At 39.9% G+C, this 18,706-nt stretch overlaps 1 protein-coding gene across 1 annotated transcript; it reads left to right on the forward strand.

Annotated features, from left to right (window-relative positions):
• Positions 1–294: 294 nt before the first annotated feature.
• On the forward strand, positions 295–16,353 carry ALDH7A1 (aldehyde dehydrogenase 7 family member A1). Its single transcript, XM_069000830.1, has 18 exons — positions 295–506; positions 608–661; positions 1,535–1,600; positions 3,268–3,348; positions 5,652–5,775; positions 6,408–6,540; positions 7,160–7,204; positions 7,536–7,613; positions 8,505–8,602; positions 9,584–9,625; positions 11,200–11,294; positions 12,156–12,240; positions 12,528–12,634; positions 13,363–13,479; positions 13,918–14,015; positions 14,181–14,254; positions 15,020–15,095; positions 15,862–16,353. The coding sequence occupies exons 1-18, from the start codon at positions 333–335 to the stop codon at positions 15,914–15,916; spliced, it is 1,602 nt and encodes a 533-aa protein (XP_068856931.1). The 5' UTR covers positions 295–332; the 3' UTR covers positions 15,917–16,353.
• The last annotated feature ends 2,353 nt before the right edge of the window (positions 16,354–18,706 follow it).

Genomic DNA, 18,706 nt, shown 5'->3' on the forward strand with positions numbered 1-18,706 from the left:
GATTTCGGACCGGACACGGGCTGGGCAGCGCTGGCAGTGCGGGGGGCCCCGATCAGGGGGCCTCGGTGAGGGGGGGGCACTCAAGCGGGGTCAGGGGGGCCCGGTCAGGCTGGGACCGTCAGGGGGGCCCGGTCAGGCGGGGTCAGAGGGGCCCGGTCAGGCTGGGACCGTCAGGGGGGCCCGGTCAGGCGGGGTCAGAGGGGCCCGGTCGGGCGGGGTCAGCAGAGGGGCCGGGGCGGGACGGGGGGCGCGGGCGCGGCGCCGCCAATGGCCGCGGGCGGGCGGGGCGCGGCCGCCATTGCCCCGTCCCCCCGCGCTGGCGGCCGCCGGCCATGCTGGGGCTCCGCCGCGCCTTCGCTGCGCTGCTGCCGCGGGCAGGGCTGCCGCCGGCCGCCGCCATGTCCACGCTGCTGATCAGCCAGGAGCGCTACGCGTGGCTGCGGGAGCTGGGGCTGCAGGAGGAGAACCCGGGCGTGTACAACGGGCGCTGGGGCGGCCGCGGGCAGGTGCGGGGGGCGCGGGAGCGAGGGGCGGCGGGGCCTCGGGGGTCGCGCCCCCTTCGCCGGGTGAAGGGGCCCCGCCGCTCACCGCTGCCGTCCTGCTCTAGGTGGTGACCACGTACTGCCCCGCCAACAACGAGCCCATCGCCAGCGTCCGGCAGGTGAGCGCGGCCGGGGCGGGAGGAGCTCGGCGGGCCCTGTGACCGGAGCGAGGCGTCCTGGGGCGTTGGTTTGGGCGCTGCGCCTGCCCGCGACCGCGCTGGCGAAGGGCACGAAACTCCCGAAACCACGTCAGGGGTCCCGGGGATGTTTCAGTCCAGGGCGGCCGCTGGGGCTCGTCGCAGCCAGGGCCTGCTGCTGGCAATATGCCTGCGGCTTTCCTGGGAAGAAAAACAGGCTGTTTGCCTTCTTTTATTTTCTTTTTTTCTTGTCTCTCCAGCCCTCCGCCTTGCACTCTTGCCAGCACTGTTGGGAAGAGCAAGGGTCCCTCCCTTCCCTTTTCGTTTGTTCCTAGGGGAGTTGCAGATTAGGGGCAGATTGTTCAGTAGGGTTGAGTGCCCCGGGGGAAGTAGGAAGAAGTGCAACGTGGCATTCAAGTAGTAAATTTGTGAAAGTTTTTAGTGTAAGAATAGCACTATTGCATAAACCTACTCCTTTTGTGTATTAGGACTCAACTAGCCCTTGATACCCAGTGAGGCTGATGGAGTAGGACGTATATATATATGTGTGTGTGTATGTATATATACAAACATATATGAAACCATTATTTTTTATGGAGCTTCCTCTAATATGAAAATTTCTGCTCGCGGTTGTTTTTTTTTTTTTAAATTAGGTAGCACATGTTCTTTTCATTGACAGTGACTTCAAACAACTTGTCATTCGGACCAAATTGTGTCAGGATACAAACATCCTGTAAAAGTGGTATCCTGTAGTGCAAGTACTCTATAAAAATGTCTTGAGTTGGATGCAGCTTTTCTTGTGGCATTTCTGTTGGGGTTTTGATTTTCCTAACTTTGACGTGCTTCTTCATGTAGGGTAATTTGGAGGATTATGAAGAAACAGTAAAGAAGGCTAAAGAGGCATGGAAGGTCTGGGCTGATGTAAGTTAATGGAGATGTCTCTTTTATTACAGATCTCTGGCAGAGCCAGGCTATTAAATTCCCCTGTCTGGGGGAGGTGTAAAAATATGTCCATACTGTGTGTGGTGCTCTAAAGCAAAAATCTGCAATAGAGACCTCAAGAAACAAACCCAGACAGTTTGTGTGTGATACCATTGGGGTACAAAGATGAGGATATTGACTTGTGGGATATGTTTGTTTTGAAAACCCTGGCAGAGTTACCTAGGCTTGTGCCTGTGAGCTGTTGCCAACAGGTCTGGTGAAGTTCAGAAACCCTGTAGCAAGTAAACTATCCCTGTGCATGTTTCACTTCCTGTCACCACCTGGTTTCTTCTGGGAGAATTCTGTGGGGTATTTGGATGTGTAACATGCATTGATCATCTTGTTCTCATGGCATGAGGAAGACTGCTAGTTATGAATGTGGGGTGTTTTTGTTCACCCACTGACTTGATATGTCACAGGACAACTGTGTTGTTCAAAAGCATTAGTATTATGTTGTGTACAGTAGCTAAGCTATTTTTCCTTAGCAGGCTGTAGTTCCTGGTGCAGCTACACCAGCTGTGTCCAGCCAGCACCCACTCTGTTGATGGCTGTGCCAGGCTTAGTTCTTACAGCTATCTGGTGTTTCTTTGGTAGAACCTGAAACCTGGATTTTGAAAGCATTTTTGAAAGCATTTTTGAAAGCATTCTGTGTTTTAGCCATCAAAGTAGTTTGCCTTGTCTGAAGACAACGAAGTTTAGGACAAACACAGCAGCTTCCTCAGCTTCTCAGGATATGTTAGTACATGTACTTTTGTTACAATTTGTGAGTATAATGTTGGTGACTTGTAACATATTTGGTAATAATCTGAAAGCAATCCAACAGATAAAGAATCAACACATCAAATGTTTCTTGAAGACTTTTTCTCAAAGCTATGTGTTAATAATTTGTGAATTTTGTTGTTCGTAATGAGCTTACTTTACTTGTCTGTAAAGAGATATGCTTGCATGGTTTATGTATTTCTCCTCAGTCTTGTTTTTACAGAGAACTACTGTTCTAATCCTGTAAATCCTGTTGCATATGGCTTGCAAATTGATCCTGGCTATTGATTATTATTTACCATACTGATACCACATTAAAAAAATCTATCAAGGGTTGGTATATGAGCTTAATGTTTTCATGATTGAGGTTTCGGTGTGTCTTAATTTCTTTTAACAAACTAAATATCATACTGAAAGAAAGTTTGAAAATGTGGCATTAAGTACACTTCAAGGCTCAGAGACCAATAAATGCACTTTTATGAAAAAAGCTCATTTCTTGAGGTGCAGACGGTTGCTTGGTGGCATTGCGGGTGATGTAGATGAGCAGAAGTAACAGAATTAGCAATCTGAATGCTTCTGGCAATATTCAGTGGAACTGAAGCTTTGAACAGACAAAATGTGTGCAGTATTATCAGTCTCTGTGAGACAGAAAACAGTTTCTTGTAAAGCAGTGCACATGATAAAAATGAACAAGTAAGAGTGTTGCTTTCCTTTATCTTGGGAACATAAAGGAAAAAGCACAGCAGTCAGTGATTGCTTAGTACAAGGACAGAAAACTAGCAGTATATATACAGCAGAAGTTAGAGATGTTGAATCTCGCATAGATTCTTCTGTTTTGTTTTGACTAGATCCCTGCACCTAAACGTGGAGAAATCGTGCGACAGATTGGTGACGCCCTGAGACAAAAAATCAAAGTTCTAGGAAGCTTGGTAAGGTATTTTCTGAAGTAGCTTAAATTTTTTGGCTGGGGGGGAGTGGGGAATGAGGGTAAGGGGTGTGTCAAAACTGGTTTTTTTCAGTGATACTAACAGTTTTCTCTGCAATACTAACCTTGGTAATGGTTAAGTAATTGCTGTTAGTTCTGTTAGCTTGCCTAATTAAGTTTTAATTTTGAAAAGAAGGAAAAATTTTAAAAAACTATTATGTCATGGAAACAGCTTGAAGCTGTGTGAGGGGAGAGTTCGTTTAGTTATTAAGAAAAGGTTCTTCACCCAGAGGGTGGTTGGGCACTGAACAGGCTCCCCAGAGAAGTGGTCACAGCAGCAGCCTGATAAAGTTCAAGAGATATTTGGGAAATGCTCTCAGATGCATGATGGTGATGGTGCTGGGCCAGGAGCTGGACTTGATGAGCCCTATGGGTCCCTTCCATCTCAGGACATTCTATGATTCTGTGATTCTATGTAATGACAATGTATAATAGGAAAAGAAAAGTTAATTTATTATGGGCCTGTTTGGGACGAGTGGTGCAACTGTTGCCCTGCTATTTTCTCTCTTGTCTGCCAGATAGGGCATTTTCTAATACTAAAAGTATCCTGAAAAAGACCTTCCTTTAATACAGAGCTCTTAGCCTTGAGCTCTTTCTCATGATCTGCAGGAATTTGCCAAGTGACATGTGGAAACATGAGGCTTCAGAAGTTGAGATGGTCTTAATGAGATGATCTTGCAGTGCTGTGCAGGACATAAAGGCTGAAGGACCGCTCCTTTAAAACTCTTGCTAGTTGCTAGGGAAGAAAAGGAGACAAGTGGGCTTATACAGGGCTTGCCTGTCTGTGCTGCTGTTCAGAAACAGCTGTCGGTGAATAACTCCATGTGTAGTCAAGCCCATATTGTTAACCTTCCAAACTTTGTTCTGCTGTTTCCCTTGATGTTGTTTCCTCAGCTCAGTTTTTATGGTGGAATTAGAGTGCTAACGTGCTCCTGTATTCAAAAATAGTACAGTTTCCCTGGTGAGTGTGGACAGACAGAAGTTTGTTCTATATTCCTTGACCAAAACTTAAGGCTTCTTGCCACATTTTCTTAGTTTTCCCAAATAGATAATATGTCCATTCTTCTAGCTCTTCTAGGATTGAGGATGAACTTCAGGGTGAAAGAAGTGCAGTAAGTATTCAGGTTTTAGGACTTTGCCTGGCTTAAGGATATGTAAATAGTAACTATGTAGAAACTCATCTTTCTCATACACTGTAGGAAATGTCCAGCCTTGCCTTGCCATGCCCTGGTGAAGTATCCAGGTCTTTCTACTGCACTTACAGACCCACTGCTGTGTTTCTTAGTCTGATGCCCCTCTGTTTTTAGTCACAGATAGGGGCTGTTCCTTCTGTCTTGAGATGACCGCAGGCATCATAGAAATAGTTAGTCATCTTTACGTCAACCTTCACATGGAGGAAAGAATCCCATGGAAATGCTTTGAACCTGATTCCTCATTTAACAGCCTTTTAAAAGTACAATCATCAGTGTAAAGTGGTAGGTGATACCTGCATGAAGGTCACACCTAGCTATCAGAGCATGACTAGAAAATTGAGTGGAGATAAAAGTAAGTGGTTTCTCAGTTCCTAAATTTTCTCACTTTTGGGTGAAGATATCTTCAAATACCAGCTTATTCTTGATGATATATTTCAACTGAGTAAATGTAACATATTTTTAAGAGAAGGATGTAGTTTATGATTGACTTTAGGGTAAAAAAATTGATCCTAAACATCCCAGATTACTAAAATACTAAACATGTGTACACATTTTCAGCAGTATCTGCAAATGAAATCTCTCAAATTCAGTTTGAGATGTTGTAAAATGAGTAGTTCACTTATGAAAAATGTAAGTAGCCCTTTTCTTTTGCTGGAGCAGAGTAATCCCTCTTTCCCAACTTGTTCCTTGCCTGGCCCACAATGTAGGCAAGCGTGCTGAAGTAAATCCAAGGTTTTGTTGATCTAAACATATGAATCTCATTAGTGTTGGACACTGGTTCCAGCAGTTTTTTTTTTTTAAATTATTCTCTATTCATTTATTTCCTTTTCTAATTTCTTCCTGTTGTATTGGGATGTGACCCTTGTTCAGTTGTCCATTGTGTTGTTTCTTTAAGTTGTGAATAAATGGGAAGAGGTGAATCTCTTCTGATGAAAAAATGTGTGGTAAAATCTTACTTGGTGAGTAGAAACACCTGACATTAGTGGGAGACAAAATATATTTGGGATCCAAGGGATTTTTGTAAAAAAATTTGTCATAATATGAATTTTTTCAGGTTTCTTTGGAAATGGGAAAGATCTTTGTCGAGGGTGTTGGGGAAGTGCAGGAGTATGTTGATGTCTGTGACTACGCTGTTGGTTTGTCCCGAATGATTGGCGGACCTATTTTGCCTTCAGAAAGTAAGTATGTGTGTTATTTTTTTTCTTTTTTTTTGTGGTTTTTTTTTTTTTTTTTTTGTCGTTGTTTCTTTTTTTTTCTTAAAGAAATGAAGATGCGGAGGTGTAACTTAAATATATGGTCTGGTAGTGCAGCAAGATCTCTGTTCTGTGTGTCATTTAGGGGAGATTTAGGAATAGATGTGGTGGGCAGTAGTGCCAGCTAATGAAGTAAAGAATAAGGTGACAGATAAGCAGGTCAGTCCATCCATTTTCTCTGTTCTTTGAAGCATTAGGTTGTCTTTGATTTCTTTATTGATGAAAGGTGGTAGAGGAAAGTATGTAAAGGGTTTGGAAGTGTACTTAAAAAGGAGAGACCTCTTTGTCAGTTGTTGATTTGCACACAGTCATCATTATGTTAACTGAATAGCTAAAATAATAAAACTTTATGTTGTGAGGTCACTAGCTTTTTGCACAATCTAGCTAACCTTGATCCAGGTAAGCTGCAGAGCACAAATAATACAGCTCTTCACAAGCTAATACTGTGATAGACTGAACAGTGGTGCTAGGTTTCTTGCTTATGTATTTTCCCTTTATAAAAATGCCTCAATTAGGAAATGGCTGAAAACTGCATTCACTTGTGGCTTTGCTTTCAGGACCTGGCCATGCCCTTATAGAGCAGTGGAATCCTGTTGGGTTAGTAGGAGTCATCACGGCCTTCAACTTCCCCGTGGCAGTTTATGGGTGGAACAGTGCAATTGCAATGATCTGTGGAAACGCTTGCCTCTGGTAAGACCTGGCTCTCCAGCCAGCTAACAGTATTTTTAAATTAGAGAGCTATTAACTCAGGCATGAAATTGCTGTTGAGTATCAGGTGTTTCTGGATATTTGATTCTGTCTAATGTGGGCTTAAATTCTCTTTATTTTTAGGTCTGTTTGTAGTCAGAGTGTTTTTTTTTTATTTTGTGGTAACTTCTTTTTTGAGGTACTAAGGTACAGATGCATCCAGGACTTAGCCAAATGGCCTGTAAATAAAGAACCCAGGTTGAGAGCTTGCAACAGTGGTAGTTAATATATTCAGAGTTGATACAGCTAAGGTTAAAAATCTAAATAAGTAGCTTTACGTTTTCTCCCATCTCCTGCTTTGCTTTCGTCTACCTTCTTCGCTCTAATGTCTGGCCTAGCCCTTGGCCACATGGATTTCAGTAGAAGTTCTGAATGTTCAGCTGCAGAAGGAAATGCTTGAGTTCCTGTCTTCATTTGTACCTGAAAACCAGCCTAATCAAAGTGTGCTGTAGATCAGAGACCATAAAAGTTGCTTATTTGAATTATTTCTTATTCTTAAAGAATTGAAAAGAATAAGAAGATAATGTAACTCTTTTTTTTTTTTTTTTTCTTTTCCTTTTAGGAAGGGTGCTCCTACAACATCCCTTGTTAGTGTTGCTGTTACAAAGTGAGTTCTGGTTTCCTTGATCTTCATCTCAATAAAAAGGAGAACTTCTCCAAAGAATAAATTTCATAGTGATACTTACTTTAGGTTTATTGTTACTCTATATCAGCATTTTAAATACTAATTCTGCATTACCAGTAACATTTATTTTAAAATACTAAGTAAAAGTAGGCTCCTTAAAATAGGTAATTACTAAGTCTTGTGATCTAATATTAACTCCTGAGAACAATTAAACCAAATCACTACTACCCCAAAACCTCCAGCCAGTTCTAATGGTTCATTCCCTATTTGCACCTGCCAGAATTCTTTAACATTTTTACATCTTTGATTCCAGGATAATTGCCAAAGTCTTGGAGGATAACAAGTTGCCTGGAGCAATCTGCTCTCTGGTTTGTGGTGGAGCAGACATCGGGTAGGTAACATTTCTTGTGTTTAGTGAACCTTTATAGGAGGTAAGGTATATTCTTTGAGATACTTCTCATAAAGTTATTCTGGTGTCTAGGAGTTCCCAGTACATGCACATGTTGCCATGATTTTTATCAGCTGGTCTGAAACTCTGGCCCTGCACTAGATATAAAACGTATGTCTACTTGCTGTTGTGAGATCAGCAGCTAACAAAGAACTTATCAGATACTTAATGAAGTGACATGACTATGTTAATATTCTACCTCTGCATATGCTTACACCCAAAGAATACAGCTGATATTAAAGTCCCCCTACCATGTTATTGAGAGTTTTCAGTGTATAGTGCATTAATTAGCCTTTTAGATTAGTTGTGGAAGAGAATAATTCCCCTTTTCCGAGCTCATGCGGGACTCTGCACTTGCTCATAGATGTATACCTGTGCTTGGAAGCTGTACAATCCAAATCACTTAGTTGGATTTTTACAATGTGGGAATTCTCAGTACAAACTCATATTCAAATATATCTTTTGCGCATTTTAAGAGAGAGCAAAACATGTGGCAAACATTAAAAAAAGTCATAGATTTGCATATTTTCTTATGGATCATAACAATTGGAGCTAATCTCACAGTATACTTTAGACTGAGTTTCAGTATTGCTATAGAAATTACTACAAAATGGGTTTTTTTTCGGCCTGAAAAGGTGTAGGGAAACAGCCTTGTTCCTCTTTTCTGGCCAAGAGGCAGCTTTCCTGCCATTAGCTCAGTCACCTGATGTTTCAAAGAAGTGGCTCTGGCTTTAAAGATCTCCCTGGTTGAAGCTGATGTATGTGGAAGGTGCAAGCTGCTTTTCTGTCTGCATGTCTTTTGTTGACCACAGTGCTTTGTGTCCCATTGTTCAGGACAGCAATGGCAAGAGATGAGAGGATGGACCTCTTGTCCTTCACTGGCAGCACAAAAGTGGGCAAGCAAGTAGCACTTATGGTTCAGGAGAGATTTGGTGAGTGTGTGGGTTCTTCTCTGTTTCTTTCCATGTTAGGTGAAGGCAGCGGTGCCCCGTAAAATTTTAAAATAACAGTTTGTTTCAGCTGTGCTATCTCTTTTTTGTTTTGGATAAATGGGAGTTTGAAACTGCTCAGAGATACAGATGGCATTTTTCAGTTACTTCTATTGCAACTCAGATTTTTTTTCCATGTTATCCACAAATCCATAGTCCTACAATTAATTTGGGGAGGGGTGTGGTGGTGTTCATTAGTGTTTAATTGTATGGAGATTGTCAGGATGAACAACCAGAGCTTATGATCTTTTTGCAGTGTGAATAAAATACATGAATACATTCCCCCTCACCTTTTACTCCTGATAAATACAGTAGAAATGTGATGATTTTTGAGGTGCTGGTTTTTTATTACACATTTAAAAGTGTATAGGCAAGAATCTCAGCTGCTGAATTCTAACTTCTTAGTTATAAAAAGAGCCCCTTGCAAAAATGTTTTTTTCATTTTATACATTTGAAGTTCACATAAATGTGAAAAAGCCCCCCAGAAACCAGAACAGATAGCAAATATTCACTTAGATGTAGGTTGGGATTCTCTCCCTCAGATTGTAGACAAACTGTTGCCAGGGAAATGAATGAGCTTACTTAAATTTCATGTGCCTTTTGATCTTTGTAGGACCTTATTCTTTACCTATGTTGCACTGTTTATGCTGTAACATTTTCCTGTTTTCATCTTTTCTTTCCAATGCTATTTTTTGCCTTTCTTTGGGCCATAACTGCTGTGCAGGTGTCTTCACAACATGTGATAGATGTAGTATTCGGTGTAATTTTCTGCTTTGGCAAGAGTTGACTGTGATCTCTAAAATCTTTTGTTTATCCGGAAAAATATGTTTAATGAAGCTTAGCTCTAGTTAAAGGTGACCTCACTGACTGAGGTGCAGTGAATACATGTGTGCATGGCATAACTTATTTTGTGTTTTTCATTAGGTCGAAGCCTGCTGGAACTGGGAGGAAACAATGCCATTATTGGTAATATGCACTGTAGAAATTTAGTCCCATAGATGATATTTGGAAGTTAGTATGCAAATATTTATAGCTAATTGTCCCTTTTTTCTAGCATGTTTGTTTTTCCCTGCCACACTGGACTTTTAAAAGTACATGTAGTACATATGGAATAGTGGAATGTTGCAGGCTTTTCTGTCTTTGGTATTGTGGAGGAGGTAGTGTTTTAAAATAAAATGTGAGAGTCTAAGGTCTTCTATGTAATCAGTGTTGAAGAGGAGAACAGAATGAGAGAAGCAGTAAGCTTCAGTAGTGGGTTGTGGAGAATGCTGAACTAAATAAGTTTGATTTTAGGATAGTTCTAGTTGTAGAATCATTAAGTTTTGAAAAGACCTCTAAGATTGACTCTTAAGTCTTAATCCAGCACCAGCATATTTACCACTAAACCATGTCCCCAGGTGCCACATCCACATACCTTCTGAGTACTTCCATGGATGGTGACTCCACCATTTCCCTGGGCAGCTTGTTCCAATGCCTGACTGCACTTCTATATGTAATCTCGTGAGCACTATACTTCGAGGGTTTTAGAGTAAAAGGAGATCTATATAAAGTCTAAGATACTTATGATACTTGAAAGAAAAGCATGCAGGCATTTATTTCAGTAGCGCATTTTTCAGGTTTGAGTTCTTTAGGGTATGATCCAGTTCCTAGATGAACAACATAAATACCATAAAGCTGAGCAACATGATGGAATATATAATTTCAATAAATATGTAAATTGCTGTCCTCTTGTGCTGTTGCCTTTTGTTTCACCTTTCTCATATTCTGGACAAATGTGCTTATTTACGTATCTTTCATCTACTCTTTTGAAAATCACATTAGAGCAGGTCCTTCTTTTTCCTATGCTGCTTTGTAGCCAGTAGCATAAACTTGTTTTATGCTTTGGAAATAGTTTCTTTTTTCATATCAAAGTCCTGCTTTGTCTGGAATTGACTTTGAACAATTGCATAATCATTGTTTGGTTGGACTTTGTCCCAAACTTAATAGTAGTTTTGGATGCTTAAAGAGACTTTTGTGGGGCTGGTTAAGCTGAGTGGTATTTTGAGAATCCTTTGAGCTTTATAAAACATCTCAATGTCTTCTAGCCAGATTAATTTGTTCAGCTCATTGTACATTTTATATTAACTGTACACCTGTGTGTTTTAGCTATGCTTTTTGGAAGGCTACCTGGATATACTTTACAATTGCTACTTTATGCTGATAAACTTCTCAGTGAGAGATGGACAAGGTGGAGAAATGTCAAGAAATTGTTTGTAGTTTCTTGAATTAAAAGGAAGCTGAAATTATTTGCAGACTATTGCAGAAGGCTCTCTTCAGCAGCTCAAACCTACATTTATGTCTAATTGCATGTGTCTAATTCCAGCTGCGGAGAAATAATAGGAGCTTTAAGGTGTTTCTTTGTATCTTACCATGCTGTGCTAGTGCAACTGTTCCTAATGCTTCTTGACCAACTTGTCAGTTTCTAATACTGTTTAGTATCTTAAGTGTTGTGAATGGCCTGTTTACTTCAGTAACATGATCGTGTTTTAATTTTTTTTAAGTGTTCGATGACGCAGATCTGAACCTAGTCATCCCATCTGCACTATTTGCTGCTGTGGGAACAGCAGGCCAGAGGTGCACAACTGCTAGAAGGCTGGTGAGTAAATAAATGTGTATTGTCTGGTTTGGGTAGCTCTGAATTTTATCTTAATTCCAAATTGGCTCAGAAAATGCCTAACAATTCCTAATATTGTGTAGAGCAACAAATAATATTTGAAACACATTTTTGTTTTGTGAAAAATAAGTATGGTGGAAAAATAAGAACATAGTTTCAGTCCAGTGTAATTAGCTCTAAACAGTTTGTTTGTATGTATTTCTAAATATGCTAAAAGCCAGGAGAATGCTACTTGGCATAGTTCTGTATTTCTCTCTGTTTTCATTGCCAGAGCTTTGCTTGTGACTGCTGCAAATTTTGGTTCAGTGTTTATATTTCAGCAAAGCAAGGGGGTGTGTGTTGCCTACTTTGTTAGTAATTCTTAACCAATCATTTTCAACAAGTTTAACGGTGTTAGAGTGTCAGCCAGTGTCTGTGTAGTCTTTTCAGAGTTGGGTTGATTGGGTAGATATTAGCCAAAATGGATGTGGGTTAATTGATTCGGGTGTATTAGAAGGGCAGTGATTCCTCAAACTGTAGCAATAAAATTTCTTGAATTTCTAGAACACTAAACTGAAATGTTTACAGAGCACATAGATAACACTGATCTGAGATGGGGTAAAATTGAAACAGATTTTTGTTTCTTGGCTTGTTTTAAATCTTCATGGTGAAGATTTTGCATCTTCATTTTCTGGTGTTGCTGCTGTTTGGAGGCCAAGGCCTTTGTCTCTTTTTAACTTCGGGATTTGCTGAATATGAACAACACTGTTTCCATTCTTCATTCAGCCCCCTTCAAAGTGCAGTAGTACCTCAGGAATAGTTACATAGGCTGCGCTGTCTTACAACTTTCTTACCACATTTTAGTTTCTCCATGAAAGCATCCATGATGAGGTGGTGGCAAAGCTTGCCAAGGCCTATGCCCAGGTCCGCATCGGTGATCCATGGGATTGTAAGTAGCTATTTCCAACTCATGGGTTTAGGAAACGAGTTGCTGTTGGTTTCTTTCTGTTTAAATTCTGATGGGATTATACATCAAACTATCTAATTTTAGCACTTTACCAGGGGGTAGAAATAGCTGTTTTTATTTAGAATACAAACTCTGAAAGGAAGATGAAGAATCTGGCTAATACTGCTTATCCTGGACAGATTAAACAGTTAGTCCCAAGATGTCGTGATAAGAATATTGGCAAACATGCAGTTTTGCTGAAAGTATGCTTCTGAATCTTTTGTTTTTAGCTGACACTCTGTACGGGCCTCTTCATACTAAAGAAGCAGTGAAAATGTTCCTTGATGCAGTAGAACAAGCAAAACAACAGGGTGGCTCTGTGGTCTGTGGTGGAAAGGTGACTTAACTTTTATTTTCCCTGCTACATTTTGTGCTCTAGGAAAAAAAATACAATAACATGATGACTAAGGCCAAGCTTGTATGTCAGTTTGTCCTGTCAGCCACTACAGGATGATAGTTTAGTCAGACTGAGACAGTTTGAATTGGAATCCTGTCTTCAGGGTAAAGGCAGTTCTACTTGGAGGCTACTTTCTCCTCCAAGAAATGGTTAAGAGCTTTTGGCTCTTTCTTACACCACTCCCCAGTTGCAAGCGATAGTGAAAATAACAACAGCAATTTAAATGGTAGATGTCAAACATGTAACAAAGGAAAATTGCAGTTCTGTCCCTCACAATATCAAACTTGAGGAAATACTGGAGATTCAAGACAACTACTTGTGCATTTTCATCATACAGGATGTTTAATTCACATTGACTTGTCATTCTTGGACTTGTCTTTCATTGGCAACTTCTTTATACCTTTAAAATTCTGTAAGTAGCTTACAAGTGGGAGAAAGGAAGTTTCATCTGCTAGACTTTACAATTTGATTACATCCTTAGTAGATATAAGTTATGCTTCTGTATTTTAAATACTTAAATAAATAAAATTTAAGTTACTCAGGCTACCTGGCCTTCTGTTTCTGATTGCTCAACTGTATAGTCAGACCATGATGGATTCCTTTCCTACACTAGTACCAAGCTGGATGCTGACTGGAACTTACTTAGTTATTTTTTATGTATTTTGAAGGTTATAAACCGCCCTGGAAACTATGTTGAGCCAACCATTGTGACTGGCCTTCCTCATAACGCGCCCATTGTCCACACTGAGACATTTGCTCCCATACTGTATGTGCTGAAATTTAAGGTAAAATAACAGTGGGGAAACAGGTGTGAAGGATGGTAACAGTAGAGTCACGAGAGAGATCTCAGATGTGTGTGTCATAGCTGTGCAGTTGTCCCAGCACTTCAAGAAGTGGTAGCTCTTATTCTGCACTGTGACACATCCACTGTTCACCTTGCTGTGTGGCTGCATTTATGTGAAGAGCACTGGAGTTAAGATGAGAATCTGTACAGGAATAGATTTCTATTGTTAGTGTTCATTGTTGATACTGATTGTATCTGTTCAAAAGCAGACTGTGTTTTGTGCAGCAGTGGAGGTATTGCTGATGTGGTACATGTGTATTTGCCCACTGCCACTCTGTACATTTGCATTATGGCTGTGGCATGTTGGGTTTTTTCTCACAGTGCTTCTTTGTAACTGCTTTGCTTCGGATAGCCATGTCTTAACACATGCTCCCTTTAGGAGGAAGAGGAGGTTTTTGCCTGGAATAATGAAGTAAAACAAGGCCTTTCCAGCAGTATCTTTACCAAGGATTTGGGAAGGATTTTCCGCTGGCTTGGGTATAATTTAAATTACTTTTATACTTTCCTGAGGCATAAGATCGCAGTCTTTCATGTCCTTCGTAAACCTATGCATAATGCTAGTTGAGCATTTTATAGCCCTCATTTTAGGAAGGGAGCCTTTCCTGATCCTAAGGAGGAATTGTGTCTTACCTTTGTTTATAGGCCAAAGGGATCTGACTGTGGCATTGTGAATGTTAACATCCCAACCAGTGGAGCTGAGATTGGAGGTGCTTTTGGTATGTTACTTGTGCTTTTTTCAGGTCTCCTTTTTCAAGGTTTAATCATTTAAATGACTAAATGTGAAGAAATCAATGAAGTTAATTTTGAATCATACTGCTTTAGCAGAGAATGGATATTGATTAGAGGTAGTTGGGTTTAAACTTTTAAAAATACCTGTATTTGGTTTTTAAAAGTTGCACATTTTATTTCCTTTCGTCCCCTCCATCAAAGGAATGTAACTCAGAGTTATATTCTGGAGGTGTTTAAAGATATGACCAGGTGGAAAGCTGTTTAAAACAGTTTTAATTAAAACCATCTTGAGCAATTTTGTGTATATTTGCCGGTTTATATAAGATGTACGGTGTATAGTATTTTTGTGAGAAAGTCTTTAAATGAACATTTTTGCCTTTATTTCTCCTTTTTGTGTATACTTAAGGAAGTGAGGGGGTGGAAGAAGAAGTATTTACATTACCATTTAAGCACTACAAGAAACAGCACATTGTTGTACTCCTGTCTCATGTTAAGACAAAATGTTTTTCAAACAAGGTCCTCGGGTGCCAGCATGATGTGACTTTGAACTCCAGGCAGATATTTTTTTGCATCAAGCATGAGGAGTGTGCTAGCTCTGTGTGTTGTATGGGGTGGTAATTTAGTTCAGATATAGGACAAGGGTAAAGGAATAGTTTTTCCCATGTATTTTTATTAAAATGTCTTACTGCCTGGATTTAGTCCAGATTCCCATGTCAAAATATAGGTTTTTATTTATAATATTTTTGCTACAGGTGGTGAAAAGCACACTGGTGGGGGAAGAGAATCTGGAAGTGATTCATGGAAACTTTATATGAGACGATCTACTTGGTAAGACAGGCCAAATAAATTTATATTATGGATGAACTTCCGAAAGTTCAAAATATATGAATCCTTGACTACAAGGCTACTATCTTTACTGAATGTGAGATAATCATCTATAAGTGTAATTGCCTTTTCTTCACATTCATAGTAGAAGAAGATTTGGAGGGTTTTTATAAAGATCTTTTCTTAACTTTGTGAAGGAAAAAAATATGGTGGTTTGGGGTTTTTCCCTCCCTTTTCTTGATTTTAAACTCATCTGAAAAATTACTGAAACTTGTCCGGAAATACACTAAGTTGCTACTACAGTGAGGGGACCATGAGGGCACCACTATTGCCTCTGGTAGGTGATTGAGCTGTATTGGTTATCTATCCAGAAATCTGACAGCTCATAGTGGATGACCATTAGTATCCTCTGCTGACTTCCATAGCCTTTACTTGTGCTGTCTTTGCTTTCCATGCAAAGGCTTATGAACATGAGAAATCCCACCTTGATTTTTCTATCTGGATGTTTTCCTAGTAAGAGATTAAATAGATGAAGAGAAAGAAGATTCACCATAAAGGAAGAGATAATGGAAAATGTGGTTTTTCTCTGTACATGGTTACTATGTTGAAAACAGGAGTTAAGTTAGTTCATAATTTTAAATAGGCAAACTGCTTTTGAGAAGTCTTTTATTTAGATGTGACAGGAATCAGAAGCTTGTATGTAGGAAGTGGACTGCATAATCTGTCTCAGTGATTAAGTGTGGTCTCTAAATTCATGTTTCTCTTTCAGTACAATCAACTACAGCAAAGATTTGCCTTTGGCTCAAGGAATCAAGTTTCAATAACAACCTTATGAATGGCTGTGCTACGAACCGTCCTAGTGTTTCAGAATCAAGCAGCTCCTAAGCATTATGGGGATAAAAATTAATTATATGAAACCAATTCTGACAGAAAATCAGCCACTCTTAAATTGCTTCGCTTTCTATGTATGTATTTGCTAATTTAGTCCGCAAATGAGAAGTATGTGGTCTTTGGGAAGAAGGGAGGGTGACTAAAACTCACAGGCTTGAGGTGGCCTGGATAACCTGTTGCCTTAACACTGTGTTTCAGTACCAACACTGCCTCTATCCCCTCCCCACTTTTTTGCTAATATTTCCAACTATGAGGTCTGTGTTTCAAACTGTGTGCCAAGTTTCCTGCAGGTAACTGGTGCTGTGGGGGATATTTGGGCTGCAGTACAGGGCTTATTTTCAATGCATAAATAAAAGTACATTTTGTGAGATATCTTGGGCTTCTCATTTATTTTATTCACTGTTTTTGAGCAGGAACATTCAGTGGATTGCCCATTTTCACACACTGAACTGCTAGTTGGGAGAAGAATCATTGGACTAAAAGCACTACTTTAGTTTTCCTGTCTCTCCTTCAGAAAGGAGACTTTGACCACACATGTTGGGAGATAGAGGTTTACTATAGTGTCTTGGAATCGCCTTTTAACACTTGAAGGGATTACAGCCAATTCAGGTTGTCACAGCTCTTGTGATACCCTACAACCAAACTGGCTAGAAATGAGAACTGGAGATGCAGTCAGAGGAAATACTTTTCCAGGGAAAAGGCACATTGTTTGCTTGCATTTCACCTCAAATGGGAATTTCTTTTGGCACTGGAGACTACAGGCAACAACGGCTCATTTAGGAGCCTTGCTCAGGACACAGGATGAGAAGAAACACCATGCTACTAGACTGATTTTAGCTTTTCACAAAGGAACTTCTGAGGTTCTTAATGTATTGGTGTTGGGGATTTCTTTTCTTCTCAGTGAAGAATCAATCTCTGAAGATGGCAGAACTGTTCACTATGGGCTAAGATTCTAAGAGTCTGACTTGACTATTGATTTATTTTGTTGATGTTTTAATAGCAATGCCATACAAACTGGGTTGAAAGTCCACCATACCGCACTGCTAGTTGGTCTCCTTTTGGCCTTGTTTGTAATTTTACAATGCATAGTGTTTAGAATTTTACATCTGTGTTATAGAAGGTATTTTGGGTGTCACGTTCTGTAGATCATACATTAGGCTTGCAAAGCTTTTCCTACTGAATCTCTCACTGCCAGGTGTATTCTCTCCTCTAGTTCTTTGTGTTTGGCCATTTCATTACAGAGTGTTGTATGTTAGCACACAGAATGAACTGACATACCCTAAGCAGGCAGATAATCACTAGCAGATAGAGCAAAGAAACAATTCAATTTCCAAATTTAATTGTTCAGCAAATAGCACCAGTTTATAGAAAATACTCTTTAATGCTGTTCTGTGGCACTGCATGTTACTATGAAACTCTTAACAATGGCAAAATAAGTTCAAGAATTCTCTTTTCTTGCTGCTTACTATAGTTTTTGGATAGCCTCATGTCACATCTGTTTTTGTTGAAAATAGAAGCTCTTTGTAGGGTAAAGTACTCTTTTAGGGTAAAATAATTTCACAAGTCCAGTTTAATTTACAGGAATAAGGTTGATTCTACCATCTGGCTTTAGATTCTGGAAGTCAGCTCGTGAATGGAACAAAACTGGTATGGTGAGTGTTGTTTGGTCTTCAAATCATTATCTGAAAACCAGTATGAATGAAATAAACACACAAATGTGATGAAGAGGTGACTGCATAGCAAACATGCTAAACAGTTGAAGGTTAACTTGACGTCTTGATACATAATTTCTTCTTCAACAGAAACTTTTGGGTAGCCTTACAGAGAACTCAGCGTGAAGTACTTGTCACTACCTCTGTGTGTTACGAATAAGTGGGTTAGATCCACATTATGTAGGCAGAGAGTGGGCTCTCTGTAAGTAGGTTACAAATTCAGCCCCACTTGTGCTGAGTATAGGAATTACTATTCCAAAGATCTGTTATCTGCATTGTCACTGGACTGCTAGTGTGGCATCAGAGCAGGTAATCAAAATGTTGCTTCTCTTTCTGGACAGCTTTGAATTCCTTACATGTGGTGCTGAACAATCCTACCAGAACTGGCTTGCTGAGTGACTTCCAGTAAAGTGGCTCTGAGAAGAGTGATTTTTCAGGACTGCTACAGATTATAATACGTTCTGGCAAGGACTTAGGTCCCTGTAAGTAGTTATGATTATGATGAAGTATTAAACTAAGGAGGTTTAAAGATACGGTAAGCACCCAACTTCTCAATTTCTGCTTTAATTTGGAAAGTCCACTCAGGAGATTGTAAACTGCATTAGCTGTCAGTCAGTTATGTCACCCAAGGAAACCAATTTTGAGAATTCATAAAATGTGTTTGGAGCTACTGGTATGTGCAACATAATGGAACTTGCAGTTTTAATACAAATTCTATCAGCGTCTTCCACTGTTGCATAAACTTAATTACCCCTGAGTGTGTAACACCAGTGAATAACAAGTGTTAAATGACACGTGATCAATAATTCATTTGTTAGCACAGTATTGCTTACTGTGAAATGACCTTGATGGGAATAGTCTTGCAAGTAACTTCCTTTCTTTTTGCCATATTATTACCTGAAGAAAAATAAAAATTCTCCTAATATTTTTGCTGATAAACAGAGAAATTGCTTTTTTTAATGAATTGTGAGAATGTGAGCTGCAGGCTGCCTCTCTTCTATCTTATTGTGT

This window comes from Aphelocoma coerulescens, assembly GCF_041296385.1.
Source record: "Aphelocoma coerulescens isolate FSJ_1873_10779 chromosome Z unlocalized genomic scaffold, UR_Acoe_1.0 ChrZ, whole genome shotgun sequence".
NCBI lineage: Eukaryota > Metazoa > Chordata > Aves > Passeriformes > Corvidae > Aphelocoma > Aphelocoma coerulescens.

Excerpts from the sequence above, each read along its gene's own strand:
- ALDH7A1 (XM_069000830.1), top strand. The coding sequence starts at position 333 with ATGCTGGGGCTCCGCCGCGCCTTCGCTGCGCTGCTGCCGCGGGCAGGG. Across the intron at positions 14,016-14,180 it reads AGGATTTTCCGCTGGCTTGG|GCCAAAGGGATCTGACTGTG; the intron begins GTATAATTTAAA and ends CTTTGTTTATAG. Across the intron at positions 15,096-15,861 it reads TATATGAGACGATCTACTTG|TACAATCAACTACAGCAAAG; the intron begins GTAAGACAGGCC and ends TTTCTCTTTCAG.